General features: G+C 38.0%; 1 protein-coding gene across 6 annotated transcripts in view; it reads right to left on the bottom strand.

The window, feature by feature from the left end:
• Positions 1-16,975, bottom strand: part of slc2a9l2 (solute carrier family 2 member 9, like 2) — a 130,657-nt gene that overhangs the window by 109,433 nt on the left and 4,249 nt on the right. For 4 of the 6 annotated variants that reach the window (XM_037975176.1, XM_037975180.1, XM_037975181.1 and 1 more), the window contains exons 2-4: positions 14,820-14,903; positions 8,759-8,863; positions 79-239 (exon numbers count right to left, since the gene is read on the bottom strand). In XM_037975176.1, coding sequence (XP_037831104.1) covers positions 79-239; positions 8,759-8,863; positions 14,820-14,885 — 332 coding nt within the window. In that variant the 5' untranslated portion in view covers positions 14,886-14,903. The remainder of the gene's footprint in view (positions 1-78; positions 240-8,758; positions 8,864-14,819; positions 14,904-16,975) is intronic. The other 2 variants (XM_037975178.1, XM_037975179.1) reach the window with 1 other exon arrangement.

Here is a 16,975-nt window from a genome sequence, read left to right as displayed (position 1 = left end):
ATGAATAATGGCTCTTCTATGGTTGTAACAGGTAAAAAGCAGGTGATTTTTTTTCTGATTCTGCATGAATCCACTCACCTTCCTAAGGCTTTGATGAATAAAGAGACTGACAGAGCTCCGAGAAGACCTCCGATGGCAAAAATGGACACTGTGATGGACCACAGGAGGGTGGCTGTCTCTGCTGGAAGGGGCACCCCGTACCTCTCGGTCCAGGTCTTGTTGTAGAAAGCCTTAATGTACTGCAAAACAAAAGAGGTGTGCTGAGACAGGTTATCCTTTACATGTCAGATTCAGAGATGTGAAGTCGTTAAAAAGTTAACAGTCTAAAGGTCAATCTGCATTTGCATATTTCGCATATGGTAGTACCGTGCAAAAGTTTAAACAATCTCTAGTTTCTTTACACCTTGCTTCCAAACAGCCAAACTTTCTTGTAATGTTTTAATGTGGTCTCCACATTCTCTCCAGGTTTTTTGACGGTCTTTTAAACATTCTTTTGAGACCATTATTGTCATTTTCAGTCCAGTCCTTGCACCCTACCATGAAAGCATTTTGTACTGTGTGTGTTTAAAAAATGGGGGATGAAAAAAAACAAGAAAAAGGATTAAAAAAAGTAGAAGTAGAAGAAGACAAGAAGTGCCAGGGCTAAAAAAAAATGTCTACTGCAGATGAACTGCATCTGAAGAGCTACATATTTAAGATGTAGGAAACAATCCAGCAAAGAGCAGACACAGGACCTGAGAGGTGCATCTTTCTTCTGCTGATCATCTACTGTATGCCAAGTTTTCAGCTAACAACTCCACAGAGATCACAATGTTGCTGATCAAATATCGCAGGATTGCCTCCCGGCCTTGGGCCTTCTGGAGTGGTTTGCATGTGCTCCCTATGCACACGTTAAATTACAGGATAGTGGCTGCTTGGAAGCAAAACATAAACAAATGAGGATGACTCAAGGCTGCTGCCTTACATCTTGCTTAATGCCGTCCAAGTTAACTTTTTAACCCAGATTTCCACAAATTACAATAAAAAAAACTGACACCAAAATGATAACAGTAACTGTTAATTAACTGGACTGAAAATTAGTCAAATATATAATTTTATTCTCTCTTTTGATGCATGACTGTGCAAATAATTATACAGAGTTCTTCATCTTTTTGGCAAACTGGGGACATTTTTGTGTTTTAACACTAAATAAGTCACCAAATGAAAAATAAAAAGTTACTACAAATATATATATATATTAAATGTGATCTGGTAACAGAAGTATCTACTACAGTCAGTATTGTGCTTCAGGTCATCAGCCAACAAGTCAAACAATTTGCATTCTGACTGAAGTATCCCCATTATAAGGATGTAAAAGTAAAAAAAGGTGAAAAAGAAAGCCTTATAGTTCCTTCAGTCTTTCATTTTATGACTGCGACAATCCTGATTACTTTTCCTAAGACATGCAGCACTGCTGAAAGTTGCTGAAAACAACTGGAGCCACAGTCACTTTTACTATTAGGTTTTGCAATAAAGGCTGTGCTCACAAGCATCATGCATAACAGCTGTAAGTGCTGTCATATTAAATGTTACTGTAGGGATCCAGAAACACAAAGCTACCTGCATTGTCTTTTGCAGAAAATATATATTTATCCTCATCATCCTCTGCAACAAAAAAACAATGCTAAACTGACTACATGTTCATTACTGACCAGCATTATTCTGTGAAGGCAGCGATCTGTACGTTCACATAATGACCAGAAACTAGCTTGTTATCAAACAAAACAAAGGTTTTGTGGGGAAATAAGTTTTTTGTGTGTGTGTGTTTTTATGCACTGACAGTTTTGCTGCTAGTCATTGATCATCTCCTCTCTTTCCCGGCCCAGCCTTGATTTTGCAAGGAAGATTTACAACGATTAAATGAAAACATACTGTCATAGACGTAGATTTGTGCCACTGACATAAACTGTCCTCTGTAGAAGATATAAATGTTGCTGTTTTTTTCTCTCTCCACTCCGCTGCTCACTCAGAGATACTTTCCCTGCATGCAGTAATCCACATGCTAGAACACGAAAAAGCTGATTAGAGAGCCATTTAGGGCCAAGAAAATAGCATCTAATCACATATTTAGTGTTTATTAGGATTCATTGATTCACTGCGGATACATTTCCGACACTTGATATAATATTCCCTTTTTAAAAAGGCTCACTGCTGGAGATGGACCTGCTGAGCATGAGGAAATCTGAAGATTTGTTTATACATGCTGTGATTTGACGTGCAGTGTGAAGAGACTATTGTCGTTTTAGTGGTTTGTTACTAAAGAGTCTGATTAAGCCCTTTGTAAAACAGGGCATGAATGGTGTGTATGTGTATGTGTGCATATATGGCGTCTCTCTCTCTCTCTCTTATGATGTCTTTTCATTGTAATGACTTCTGGCGCTGTCTATTCCTGTCTCTCCCTTACAGCTGAGCACAGTGGCTTGAAGCAGACAGTAAGCTCTTTTGTGATTATTATATTGTGGCACGGCGGGAGAACATCCAATAAAAGGGGCTTCATTTGTTTTTTATTCATTTTTAAAGACAGCAGACGCAGTGGTGGAACCCTACAGTGGTGGACAGAAGGCAGCGCTGCATTAATGATCAGCTAAAGTTCCTGGTGAGGGAAAAGCCATGAAGGGGAATAAAAAATCGATCATTCAGCATGCTGACAGAGTTAGCTGTATTCACAGAGGAGCAGTGGCTGGGACTTCAAAGGGGTAGTTTTGCTCATTTGAAGTGGGGCTGTATGAGCTACTTGGTCAGTACATCACCTACAGGAGAAGCTGGTTGGATCACATACAGTTTGAAGAACACAGAGAGTAAAGAGAAAGTTGAGATAAGACGCAAATAGCAGCTCTTGTACTCAAGACAAACAGTTTTCTTTAAAGGAATCTGGTGGGTATGAAGATAGAGATGTAACTGCTTCCGTTTCCTGATGGGAAGTAAAATATTCCAACCTTAGCACACTTTTACTACAAATTTAAACCCATTTCAGGTGGCTACATTTTGATAACTGTGCTGTTGATATCAGCCTCTCCTTCCACACCAGCACTCCTCTGTGCTTTTCCAAACTTTCGAAACTACCGCCTCGGGCTTAACAGTAACTCACGACTGTAGATAAACCCTCATACAAACCCCCTTTCAAAGAAACCTAATTATCCCTTAAAATTTAAGGAGCTTAAAAAATAACCTTGGCTACAGAATAGGAAGTGTTGGTTGATATTTTATTTGAAAAAATATGAGAACAAAAAAATATGTACACTCACTGGCAAAAAAAAGTTAATTCACCCAGACTAAGTGGTGGAAATGAAATGAAAGTGCACATGCTGAAAGGTCATGTGACTGTATTTCAATGATTAGGATCAGCTCAGACAGATAGCAGAGATGGCAGTAAGGGCTCCAAGCTGTTCTAAATGGCCCTCAAGATCAGGCAGATCAGCACGGGGTCAGAGTTGACATCTGAACTGATTCTACATATGTTCAATTGGGGAAAGATCTGGAGACGTGGTTGGTCACCGGAAGACCTCAATATGAAGCAGTCTGTCTAGAGACACATGCCATGTATGAGGACTGATATTGTCCTATTGAAAGACTGTACCAAGGTGCAGTTTCAGGAAGGGTAAGACATTCAGAGACAGGGTGTAGCTCTGTCCTGTCAGGGTCCCCTGAATCACTACCAGAGGTAACCTGATGTCAGACTGCATGGCTCATGACACCCTGTTAACAGGAGTGATACTGGTGTGTCTCTCCACAACACTGGCAGGATTGGTCCTATCCCCCCAGCACGACCATAGCCTCACAGAAAGGTCATTCATGCTGATGCAGAACTGACTTTCATTGCTGAACACAATACAACACCGCTCATCAGTCTATGCCTCCTGGTTATGACACCACTCCAAATGCAACCGTGTCTGCTCTAGTGTTAATGGCTGTCTATAAATCGGACAGCGAACCATATGATGCCAGTCGTCAAGATTCGAAGCAGGGTGACGCTGGATGTTATTAAAAGTCCAGCGCCTGCATCAAGAGTAGGTGTATGTCATGGGGTTCCGTTATGCTTGGCACATAATAGGACAACCCTTCCTTGATGTTGTCTTTCTTGAGCAATATGAACCTTCATGGCATGAGTTTGTAACTTCACTTCACTTACCCACTGGTTCCAACATCGGGCCACTGTTACATTTATACGCCACACATGTTGGGCCACTAGCCTCGTGCAAACCCACAATTCAACCTCTATCAAACTTCATCAGCTGCTGGTAATGGTGTCTAATTGCACCTACAAGGCATTCTCTGTGTCCGGTGACCTTCACTCAATGTTTTGATTCACTGTCAGATGTTCAGGCAACGGCATGATAACACTATTGGTTCACTCTTGATGTCACCACATATGCCCCTGGTGCCCGTTTTAAGCATTCCAATTCCTTGTAAATTGAATACTTTTCATGCTATCACAGGTCTACATGTGGACCAAATTACATCTAAATTGGACCATTCCTTCTGGGTGCCTAACTTTTTTGTCAGTAAGTGAATAAAGATTGCTTTACTTCTCACCATCTGAACTATAAGCTTCAGTTTTAGTTGATTTCTTTTTTCCCCAGACTTTGATGGAGACCACTCTTATAATCAGCAAAGTATTTATTTGTTCTTGCACAAGTCTTTCATCTTTTTCATGTGCTGATGGATTTTTGAGCAATTTATCAACAGTTGAAGGCAAGAAGAAAGGAGGAAAAAAAAACTGAACTATTGAACTATTTGAAATGTTAGAAGTGAAGCCAAGAGAAAGATAATGAAGTGTAAAAGCCGGGTCTCCAGGGTCAAACTTAACTGACGTAAATTGTTACTATTTTATAAAGCCTTAAAACCTAGGCTATAATGGCAGGAAATACATAGATTTTCATTCAAAGCAAAGTGTTCTTAGTTTGTTATTCTGACACAGAGGGAATAGAATTTTAATGGGGGGCATTTTTTCATCTCTTGCATTTTTCCGTCACGCACCTATAGTAGTGCAGTAAGTTTTGCACTTGGAGTACATTTTGTAGAAAATGTGTGTTACTCTACCCTCATGCCTTAAGTTGGAACTGCATTTGAGTAAAGTGATTCAGATTCTAAAGATCACAGTGTTTTTCAATTAGACTTGGTGCACAAAGCAGTCAGGTTCCCCTTTCCCTTTTCCTCCCCGAATTCACCCAACAACTCATGATTAACACCAGGATGTCTGGTTCGTTTAACTCATACAGATAAGGTCTAATTAATGGAACATCACTCCTCATGACTGCAGTGAAGGAATAGAAAAGGTTTGACCTCACTCTACTTCAGAGCAATGAAGTAGCTGATATAAATAAGTTATACAACTCAGAAAATTGTTTATTAAAACACAGGGTTTAAATACTTATTTAAGTCCTGCAAATACTCAAATATATGTAAAATAAAAAGCCTAGCATTCCTTGAAGGGATGCATATCCCCTGCTACTTTTTATGCCAGAGTTTTAATCTAAGATTGACTTATGTTAAGAAATTATGAACTAACAGCCGTTTAGGTTAAATCTTTAAAATAACACGTACAATCTCACGCAATATCGAAACCTTTGCACGATCTGACCACACTCAGAGCATGAGTTAGGAATGACTCACAGTTACTACCACACCAGATGTTAGCTCAGTAGCTGTAAAACTGGCTGAATTATAGTCATTTATGTGTGTACTACAGTTAGTTGACTCTGGTCGCCATCTTGAATTGGGTTGACTCCAAGTTAATCAGTTGTAGATTTACATCCAATGATTACTTCCTGAGTTTCATTAAAATCCATCCAGTAAATCATGAGATATTTTGCAAACAGACAAACAGGGTTGACTAAGTAATGGCAAAGTGTTAAAGATCTTGAAAGGTGGATGACATTAATAAAACTAAAATATCAAACAATCTATTGTCACAATATTATGACAATTATGGTAATTTACATAAAATGTTTAACTTCAAACATTTAAAGCTTTTATAGACTGGTTATTTGTTTTATTTTTTAACATTTTAACATTAATTAATCACAAAAAATACTAGAAAAGTGGAACTGTTTAGCTCGCAGTGCTGAAATTTAACAGATATCTAAAAAAAATCTTAAAGACCTGATCATATTGTTAAGAAAATATTCAAACTTTAACATAGTTGTACAACATTTCCTGCTTAAATAGTTATCTAGTCCTAATAATATTTTACATTGTGACACTAATATTCCATAAAGAACTGCAACCTACTGTGGCACTGCATAAGAGTTGTCTTATCACTTCTTCAGCACAATTATTCACTTCACTCGCACAGACCCAGCACATACAGCAATTTACAACTGTGGCTAACAAATGTGGCACAGCTAGCACCATAATGACCAGAGCAGAGGGATGGCTAGACTTTCTATCACAGTTCTAATCTTTATCAGTCCGTGAGGTAGCTGAGTCAAGCAGCTCCTCAGGCTATTCTAACCCCGGACTGCAGCTGTGCAGACTGAGCAGCCGCCGAGGCTGCACCCACTCATGCTGTGGTCACGACTGGGTTTCTTCCAGGAAAAAAAGAACACAAATAATTTCCTGTGCTTTTTTTTTTCAGAAAGAAGTCTTTTCTTTGCGCACAGAGTGGCATTCACCTGTGTGGGCAACCACAGATCTGATGGCTGTAATTTAAGGATGCTAATTAATAAATGACCTGTGAGAAATCCAATTACCTCTGAACAAACACAAAACCGTACTGAAAAGTCTAACCCTGAAAATGCAGGTTTTTATTCTAAAGTGGCACCATTTAACTGGAGATGCTGCGTAAAAGATGCTTAAAATTCCTGTTTCACTATAGAGTATGGGACTGGTCTGAGCAGTACTACAGAGATCATTCACAGCACCCTCCTTCACTGTGCCAAAACAGTTCTGACCTGTCAGGGCTTGGAGGAGTGACTCCTCAAGATTCCTGGTTGCGGGGGAGGCGTTCCTCATTAGTTCGCACTAATCTTCAGGTGGCGGTACATGTTTCAGTAACCTTCACATGAAGGTCAGAACCTAAGTTTCCTCATTGAAGATAATAATAGGATTTATTGTTTCACCAGCAACTGGTTTGAATGTTGGGACAAATGAGGGTGCACCGATCCCAGCAGACCAGGTAAAAAAAACAGAAAACAGTCTGGAAAATTCAAACCTTCGTCAGTCTACGTCTGACTTTTAATGAAGTGCAGTTTCCATACGCACCACATTAACTATTGGTAATCTGTGCAATAATCACTGCTTAGCTCCTGTTCTTAGGAATTCTTACTAGTATGTATCTCTTTTATTTTGTATATTTACTTTTATATGGAAAATAGTATGTTGTACATTTATACTTCTTGTTGTTTGTATAATTTGTAATCACATTTTCTTTTTGTCTTTTGTCTGATTCAATATATCCATTTTATTTTACCTGGTTTCCCTTGCAGGGTCTGGAGGAGCTGGTGCCTATCTCCAGCAGTCATTGAGCGAGAGACGGGGGACACCTGGACAGGTTGGCAGTCCATCACTGGTGTTTTAGTTTAGCTTGTTTTAATGTTTATTTTTTCTGTTAATATGGACTTTTTGTGTATTTTGTATGGTGTTGTTTATGACTTTGCTGCTACAACATTGTAAATTTCCCCACTGAGTAGAGAAGTATCCAGCTGCTCCAGGACCCTCCACCGTCAGGCCTTCTCTGCTTGATCCAGAAACATGTGACTTTTATTCACTAGAAATGTGTGATGGCCAGTATTTTCTTTTGCATTATGTACCACCTTAACTCTACCCTTACCCTGACCTATAACCCTATACCAATACGTTAAATTATAGATCATTTGTTTTTTGTTTTTTGTTTTTTGTTTTTTTTCGTGCAACGGAAGGCACCTCAAACTGGAACGTGTCAGGGGCTTGGGGTGTGCCTGAAAGTCAGCGCTAAAAATAACTGTTAAGGGACACATATAAAGTAATTTCCTTTTTTTTGTGTTCATTCTTTTTTTCCTTTTTTATCATCTTTGTCTTTGTTGTCCCCTTCATCCTTCTTGTTGTCTTCTTTTTGTCTTCTTTGTTTTTATTGCTTTCTTCATGTCTTCTTCTTCTTTGTCTTTGTCTCCTACACATGGCCGTCCATTATGAATATTTACAAGATGTGTTCATGTCCTTTTCAGCTTTTAACTTAAGGTGGAATCAAAAGAAAATGTTCAGCGACTCTAAACTTGGACTGTTTATTAAAAATACATTTAAAAATATTAATAACATTTTCATGTAACTAAGATTTAGGTTTTGTTGAATAAATACAAATAAGTGTAAATAAATATTAAGTGTTGTGTTAGATATCAAAGGTGTGTTTTTATCCATTAAAATAATGATAGGAAAGTTTGAGCAGGCAGGAGTTTCCGGTCTTCTTTGCAGCTGGAGTGGTCTAAAAAGAAGAAGCTACTGACCCAAACATCTCATTTCAAAGTGAACTACAGCAAAATACATTAGTGTCTAATTACAATAAAGCCATATATTTGGCCTATATATAGTCCTGTTGTACCAGAGTCTGCAAAAAATAAAAAGTTGTGTAAAAACTGTCAGCGTAGTTTTCGCCAAACCTGGCTCTGAACTGAGTCCACATCTAAATGAGCATTTATCGATTTCTAGACATGCTAACACAATGAGCAATGAGAAACCAAGACAAAATCAATGCCGCTTCGCCACAACAACAAGGCTTACCGGGCAGCCTAAGAGTTTAACTCACCAGAGCAGGCGCGTTGACCACTGAGAGGTTGTAGCCATAAAGGAAAGATGAACCAAGGGCCCCGAAGAAGGCTGCACTAAACAGGCAGGCTGTGAGCGGCTGCTGCTGAAGGAGAAAACAAAAAAAGATTAAAAACAGAAATCCATGCAAGTCATACAGACCTCATAAATGTCTAGATCAAACTAACTGAGAAAATGATTCTTTTTTTTGTCGAGCCAGGCATTTAGGTCAGAAAATTGTCACATTTTCTTTGAGAAGATCATTAAATACTAATAACGCAGTGCGAGGTTTAAGGGAGGCAAAGAAGCTCTCCTTGAAACATTCATTATATCATTCCTTCTTCAAATGTTCAAACACATCAGGGTTTGTTAAAAATAATACTTCTTGAAATCACTATCTGATTAGATATTGCTTCACGACAGTGACAAAACTTGATGAAGGCAGCGGCCAGCCAATATGAAGCCCAACGCCGAGCTGCTGCCTTCATCAGCATCAAACCAGCCTCCCATTGTTTTCATTGATCTCATCTTTGTCAGGGCTTCAAACTGCAGCCATTTAGTCACATTTTGCAGCCATTTTTAGAGACTTTATTTCAAACTAAGCACTCAAACATGACAAGAGGAAATATACCCAAAGTTTTTATATATACACGTACTGCATCTACACTAGAAGGGAGTGAACATCTGTGGGAGGTAATGCATGTCTTCTAAGTGAGTAAAATAAAACAGAGCTAACAATGAAAAACTGAGAGATATCTCTTCTTTAATGTATATATGGGAACACCATGTGGGTCACTTGTGTCTTGTCAGTAAACAACCTATTGTCCCTTCCTTGACCTTTGAACTTTGGCTTTATTGATGAAGATGAGATGTGACACCAGTCAGGCAAAATAAAGTGATAGGATATATTTCACTCACTACTTTCCTAAAATGGGTTAAAACATGCCTGAAATACTGCTTTGCTGACTCAACCACAAACCTTAAAAATGAAACATTTATAAGACACAACAATTTGGCACTAACTGTGCGGGAACAGCTGGACCAATGAAGTGCAGCACGTCTGGTAGCAGATTATTTTAAAGGCACAAATCATCTGATTAGCCCTCAGGAGAGACTCCGATGGGTTCATCTCAGCAGATTAAACTCAATCATGTCGTAAATGAGATGCAGCCAAATGCTACATTTATGGGTTACATTTATTTGTTTGTGACAGGGAGTTCAAATGAAAATCTGGGTCTCGGTAACGACTGAGTGCATGCTGTTTGAGGTGTTACTCATGTGGCAACCAGTGAGTTCAGCTGCGTCTTATCGCAATATTCACTTCATTCTAAGCAACTTCAATTGTTGATAAATGTTCTGAGAAATCTAAATCCTTGAAGGGATGCATATCACCCGCCGCAGTGCATGCCAAAATTTTACACCAAAATCTGTTAGTGCTCAGAGTATGTGTTGGGAATGACTCTCAACTACTACTAAACCTTATTTTAGCTCTATATCTGTAAAACTGAATCGGGTTAACTCCAGAAGTTAACCAGCTGTAGATAAACACTCAGTGACTACTTTCTGAGAGTTTCAATAGAATTTACCAAATGCTTCAATCTGATATTTTGCTAACAGACACACAAACACATAGGCAATTTCATTATTGCCAGCCTTTCGTGCCGGCGGGTGATAATGAACATGCCTATGTTATTTAAAGCAGACACAGAGTAAATGTTATTCTGCATTTTGACTTTTGATTATCTTGATCAGGATCTATTTTTAAGGTTAATTTTGTGAAAAATAAATGAAAATAGTTGGGGTTTTTCAAAGGGCTGCTGAAATGCCACAGCGTCAATAAACAAATTGTCTCTTGAGAAAATTAGTGTTCTTAGCAGATTTATGACACGTTTATGTTTATGACATATCCAGAGTGCAAGAATGGCATTTAGAGCAGACTGTGAAGATGCTGAGGAGTAGGAATGTTTATTTTGAGTCATACTCTGGGTAAAATGAATCTGTTGTGATTTTCGCACCACCACTGTTTGTAGAGGTTGAAGCTTGGAGGTTGGCTCATTGTTCTGGTGGAGGAGAGCTTGAGGAAGAGGCCACATATGTGTGGAATCATGCTGCAACCTTTTCCCATTAATTGAAAAGTTTAGACAAAATTGTGAAAACAGATTTTACAGCTGTAATCATTACAAATCACCTGACTGAAACACATCTGGGCACAGTCTAAAGATGATAAACAATCTCCTGAATGTTTTATGCACTGTTAAATGAGAAATGAAGAACAAGGATTTTGCATTTAAAATATCAGGCTTCAGCACAGCTGGAGGATCCAGCATATGCAGCCAACATACAGTAGGGCTGATGCTGCATCAGGATAAGTTAGTGACGGATGTAGAAGCGACAGGACAGGATGGTGGGTAACGAAAAAGTCTGAAGAAGGAGAAACCCAAAATGGTAAAAGTACATCCAAGCAGATTCAAAAGAAAGTATAGAAGATCCTGGGTACTTGTGAAACATGGTTTAAAGTTACTTGTACAGCCATAATAAAATACAGCTGGGAAAAAAAGAATGGATTTCTAATGCAAGATTTCTCAAAAATACAATGGATTTTAAACATGCGCAAAACAAAACGTGCTAATTTACCATATCATGTATTCGGGTTGATGTAATTGTACCAAGCAGTTATTGGTTGGCTATGGTAGGAGTCCAACCTAGATTCTAAAGATCATCTATTCTGACAAACTTTTTTTTTCTGAAAAATGCATCTCAGATGAAGAAGAATATGATGAAGACTAGCCAGAGCAAGGGTTCGAGTAGTAAGAGCTTCAACTTTAGCTGTTTGGGTTTGACGAACCCCAAGTCTCAATGGATGGCAAAGCTTCATGGTGACCAAGGCAATGATTATCTTCAGAACTGAAACTGGTACAAATCTATTTATATTCTTTTTTCCAGAGTGATGGGATTTTTCCCATCTGGTGTTGACTGAAATGATGGCAGTGGTGCAAGCATGGTAGGGCTCACAGGTGGAATGAGGCTGACAGTAAGTCTGTCTGGTGGTAGTGCTGTGAGATGCTGCAGTTCTGCAGATCCCAGCTGGATATATCACTGGAATGTGAAAATCATCTTTCAAATCCAGCTTCTTAATGGAAGGCATCGACCCGACCATGCCGTTTTCATAACAACTTGGCTTAAGAATGATTGCAGCAGATCTTCAATTTAGAAATCTAGCCATCCCAGTCCGCCCTGGTCCTCTTCACAAACTGCTCCCATGCATTTATTGCTGCCAAATTATCTGGAAATCCGTGCAGTGTTTTCACATGGGGCACAGACATTTTGCTGCAGCTGTACGAAATACTGTAAACAGCACTGAAACACAAATTTAACTAAAACACACAAATAAAAAAGTGATGGGTATGGGCAGAACTTTAAAAGATGAAAAAAGTTCCAACAAAACTGCAAAATTAATAGAAATACTGACCATGACATGCTGTTGTGTAAGGGACAAACTATATTTGAAGGGAGTTTAATTGTTTTTTACTGACAAGTCAGATAAGTAACTTTAAGCTTTTGAGTTAATCTCTGAAAAGAAGAAGTCAAGCTCTCAGGAAGCATCTCTCAGTGAAAAGAAATGAGCTGTTTTTTATGCAAAAGCAAGAGCTAAAAAAAAAAGTTGGACAAACAAAGCCATCTCAGTAGTTGACTGTAATAAATTTTACTTTAAATATTTTATTTCTGGCAATATAAAAACTTGTAAGAACATGAAAAGTTATAGCTATTATTCACAACACACGTGTACAACATATGGGAGCAAATCCCTCTGTACTGCTACTTAAATGTCCAGTGATTAAAAATGTCTCTTTCTGGTAACTTTTATTTCTATGCTGGCCTGTGAGGTGTTTGATTTCATAAAAAATTAAAACAAAAACTAATAAAATCTTCTTTTACTTTTGATAGCACAACACAAATCTCTGATTAGCTTTTCAGTCCACCTTTATTCTTCCAGGCAACAGACTCGTTTCAGTTCCTATTTTCCCTTTTTTTCCCCTTTAGAAAATCAGCTATAAGTTATGGCAGCGCGATTCAGATCATCATGATGCTGCGATTTTCCTCGTAAGCTAAGCTTCAGCAGACTGGGAGTATTTTTGTGCATTCACAGGAAGTCAAGGTGAGACCCACAAATATCATCTGTCTAACATCTTTTGCACGTGTGCAGCTCAATGCAGTCACACCTCCGTGCTTCACCGACACATTCTTATTCCCAGAAGTAGTTCCAGTATTCCTGGAAATCTTTTCATGCTCTTTGCGATCATTTAATCTTGACATTTTAAACTATAAGTCAAGAATGTATTTATTTTCTAAATTTCCTCAATGTGATTCATAACCAATAATGGTATGTGGTTATCCTACAGAAAAGCCTGAAGTTTTCTCAGAGGTGGTGACTCTGTTCCCTGTGTTACTTCAGGACACAATCTGCCGCAGCCACATGATTGCTGGCGTTATGGCTCATTCTCTGCCTCCTGATTACTGCTGCAGCAGTGTTTCCACTGTTTTTTAATCAGCTTGTTGTGACATTGGGCACTTGAACATTCGTGCAGTCTCACAGTCTGATTGTTTTCATTTATCTGCGTAGTTCATTTACATCTGGAGCCAACCTGCATATATGTAGAGATTGAGGACTGTGAAAATTCATTTTTAACTTCACTGATTAACTTATGAAGCAAACTCACTGATGCGTTCTATTTTATTTTTTTTATTTTTTTATTTTTTTCGGTAAACACAGATTGTATAATATGTGCATCTGTGATGATAAGTTCAGTTGCTTAATGTTGATTTTGAACTTTTTAAGGATTTTTTTAGAATTGGTCATAAGAGAAAATACTCAGAAATAACAAGGAGCGTAACAGTAAACCTAATACAGATTTGGAAAAAGAAACAAATGTCAAATGCTATTTTTTTCCCCCACTTATTTTAAACAGACAATAACTCTCCCAGAAGCAGAGACAGAAAAACAAACCGGCCTTGTTAGTGTGGAGGCTCTAAGATAGCAGGCCGTGAACAGCAAGGTAGGATATATCAGCTGGTAATGTCACTATAATATGAAAAACTCACATTGTGCTGTCTTATTTATACAAATCAAACAATAAACAGTGTCAAACAAGCCTCCTAAACCAAATAATACCTCTCTTTTCTCAAGAAACAAGAAAACAGTGTTTTAGTTAGAAAAATAAATAAACTGTTAAACATTCACACTTTGCTCCTCAGCTGGGTGAGTGCCAGTATGCTGCTCATACACAGTTAGAGCTGATTAAACAACTGGTCGCATGTTTAACCGTGTTTATTAGACGTCAGAGGGCATTTCAAAGTGTGCAGATAATGACCCTTTTGGCTTTCCGTACATCCACCTCTTGCTCTCCACTGCTGCTGTAGCTTTTCCACACTGGTGATTTGAAACAGACATGTCTTCAAAAATCCTGTGTCCTCTGAGTGAGTTATTCTTGCTTTGCTTCAGTGTAGAGTACTTTAGATAGTACATTCTTCTGCAAGTTTTGAAGTAGCTCAAACAGAATGTGAATGATTGCCCGTGATCAGTGTATTCTTCCTGTGATTTCACATTTTGAACACTGATATCTGTACCGTGTTGGTGCAGTACATTCGCAAAAACAGTACAAAATGTACAACTTATAAGCAGTTTCCCACTGGCTTGTTTAAATCAAAAATAATAAATGATTGCTGACTTTAATCAAATTTTGTTGTCATGTTTTTACATGGAGGTGAACACTCAGAAAGCTGCAGCAGGACAAAAATTATGTATTGCCATATGTAATTATATTCTGAAATGCAATATTTTTCCACATAGTCAATATCATGTTGTCTAATCAGCTTATTATATGACACAATTAGCAAATAACAGCAACTGTGACCTACATAGTGCTATCAGGGCAGTACAGGCAGACAGATTTAATTCCTCATAAAATATGACATTTCATGTTATTTAGCACTTGTCAGAAATAAAAAAATAAATAAGTAAATGATCCAGGCCATAAAGAACTGAGCAGTTTAATCACACTAACCTTTCCGGCGCTCTTCTCTGAGCTGCTCATTTTGTGGTCAGCCTGGCTGTCCTCCGGTGCGTCCATGTTCAGGTTTCAGCAGCCCTAAACAGAAGGTCATAATTTGTCATCGAGACATCTGCTTGATACAGAATACCCACAGGGGCTGAGGAATCATTTCACAACAAGCATTCAGGAAGTGGAATCTACAGAGTAAAAAAATAAAATAAAAAATTGAAAATCTGCTGAGGAGGAAATGACAGTGCCTCTACATGCTGACATGCAGTGCAGAAACTGACACACACAAACATGGGATTATAGAGGAAAAGTTGGTCACAAGCTCAGGAATGATCCTCAAAAGGGGCCTTTCAAGTAAAAGTATACAGTTTAATTCATTTTAAACGTGCAAAAATCGTTTCTAGACAAGTCTCCAGTGTCACTTTTTCACTAAACTCTTCAACAATGGATGTGTACAGCACCAAAGGGTGGGACTCCACGTTTTACTGCCCAGATTAAAGACTCAGTCTGCCACCTAGTGGGCATAAAAGCAGCACGATTAAAATATAAAATAATGGAAAAAAAACAGATTGTAGATTACAAAAGATTAGAGAAGAGGACATGGGTATTTTTAGGTTTTAGACTGTTTGATTTAATACTGACAAAACTTACTTTGTGAGGAAAAAAATGTAGATTTGTGTTTGAAATAAAAAAAAATAGATCAAATGCTGCAAAGACTCACAGAATTCATTGTTTTCTGCTGGTTTCCCCTCCTACTCTGAGCAGCATTAAGTTATCTTCAGGAAATGAAATGAGTAAACCAAAGTACACTCATCTGCATCCCTGATGGGACGCAATTAGAATCCAAGCAGGACTCTGAGTCACTCTGAGCACAAATTAAACCCTCGGCTCCGCAGAGACTTCTTGGGAAGCCGCACCATGTGACCCCGTTCACTCAGAGTGGAAAAGTCATCCATGACTGTACATGAAAATAATTAATCACAGTCAAATTACGACAACAAACCAAATCATAAAACTATTTGAACCGCTATTTTCAGCTGTAAACATTGTGAAGTATCACAAGAATCCCAATGCAATTTTAAAAAATTATTAGGGACGGGTAAAAAATGCCTGATCAACCTGAGAGAGTGTTTCTATTGGATGACTGTAACTGCAGCCCCCCTACCTGCCCACACACACACACACACACACACACACACACACACACACACACTGCAGATGTTCTCCTTATCGCATGACATGAGTCAGCAGTCTAGTGTTTGTTTAACATGCAGCAGAAACCAGCATTAGCAACAGTCATAAATACTGACTTTATGATCCCCCTCAGCTCTGTGATCAGATTATGACTGGGATCTTTTTTTTTTTTAAAGCTAATTTATTTGTTGCAAGAAGAAGGTTCATCAATCTGACATCCTTACACTGTAAAATCATTAAACAGGTTTTAAGTTGGAACTTAAAAGCACAATCAAGTTTAAAATAAAAAAATATATATATATTTGTTTGGCCAAACTTTGTTGTTGAATATTCTCGTCAACTTTAAATGACATTAGGTAGAAAATAAGAAAAAATCATACAAGAAAATGCAGAAAGGCAAACCAAACCACCTCAAGGTTGTGCTTTGTGTTTGTTTCAAATTTTACAACATAAGTTACTGCAGAAAAAATGTGGTTTTCACCCCCCGTATAATATGGACAGGGAGAAAGTATTAACTTTAATAACTTTAGGAATTTGACTGTTTTAAAATGTTTAATCCTAAATGGACAGTTTAGCTATTGCGGAGAAGGATAAAAATGTTTTGAAGAATTAATCTAATCTAATCTCTGTTAGTAGAAATTGAGTTTTAGTTCTACAGGACTGATGAGCTAACGGCTAGTCTGAGCGCAGCTAAAATCAGTCGTCAACTCTAATCTCAATATAGCGTTTCGTGCAAACGCCATTTTATAAACCTTTGCACCACTGTTAGTTTTGCATCAGTTATTCCGGTAAAATATTATGACATTACAGCTGAATATACAGGTGCTGGTCATAAAATTAGAATATCATGAAAAAGTAGATTGATTTCAGTAATTCCATTTAAAAAGTGAAACTTGTATATTATATTCATACATTACATACAAACTCATATATTTCAAATGTTTATTTCGTTTAATTTTGATGAT

The sequence above is a fragment of the Kryptolebias marmoratus genome, linkage group LG4, assembly GCF_001649575.2.
Source record: "Kryptolebias marmoratus isolate JLee-2015 linkage group LG4, ASM164957v2, whole genome shotgun sequence".
In the NCBI taxonomy this organism is placed as follows: Eukaryota; Metazoa; Chordata; class Actinopteri; order Cyprinodontiformes; family Rivulidae; genus Kryptolebias; species Kryptolebias marmoratus.
Note: the sequence above shows the minus strand (reverse complement) of the source record. Positions and strands in the feature narration are given on the sequence as shown.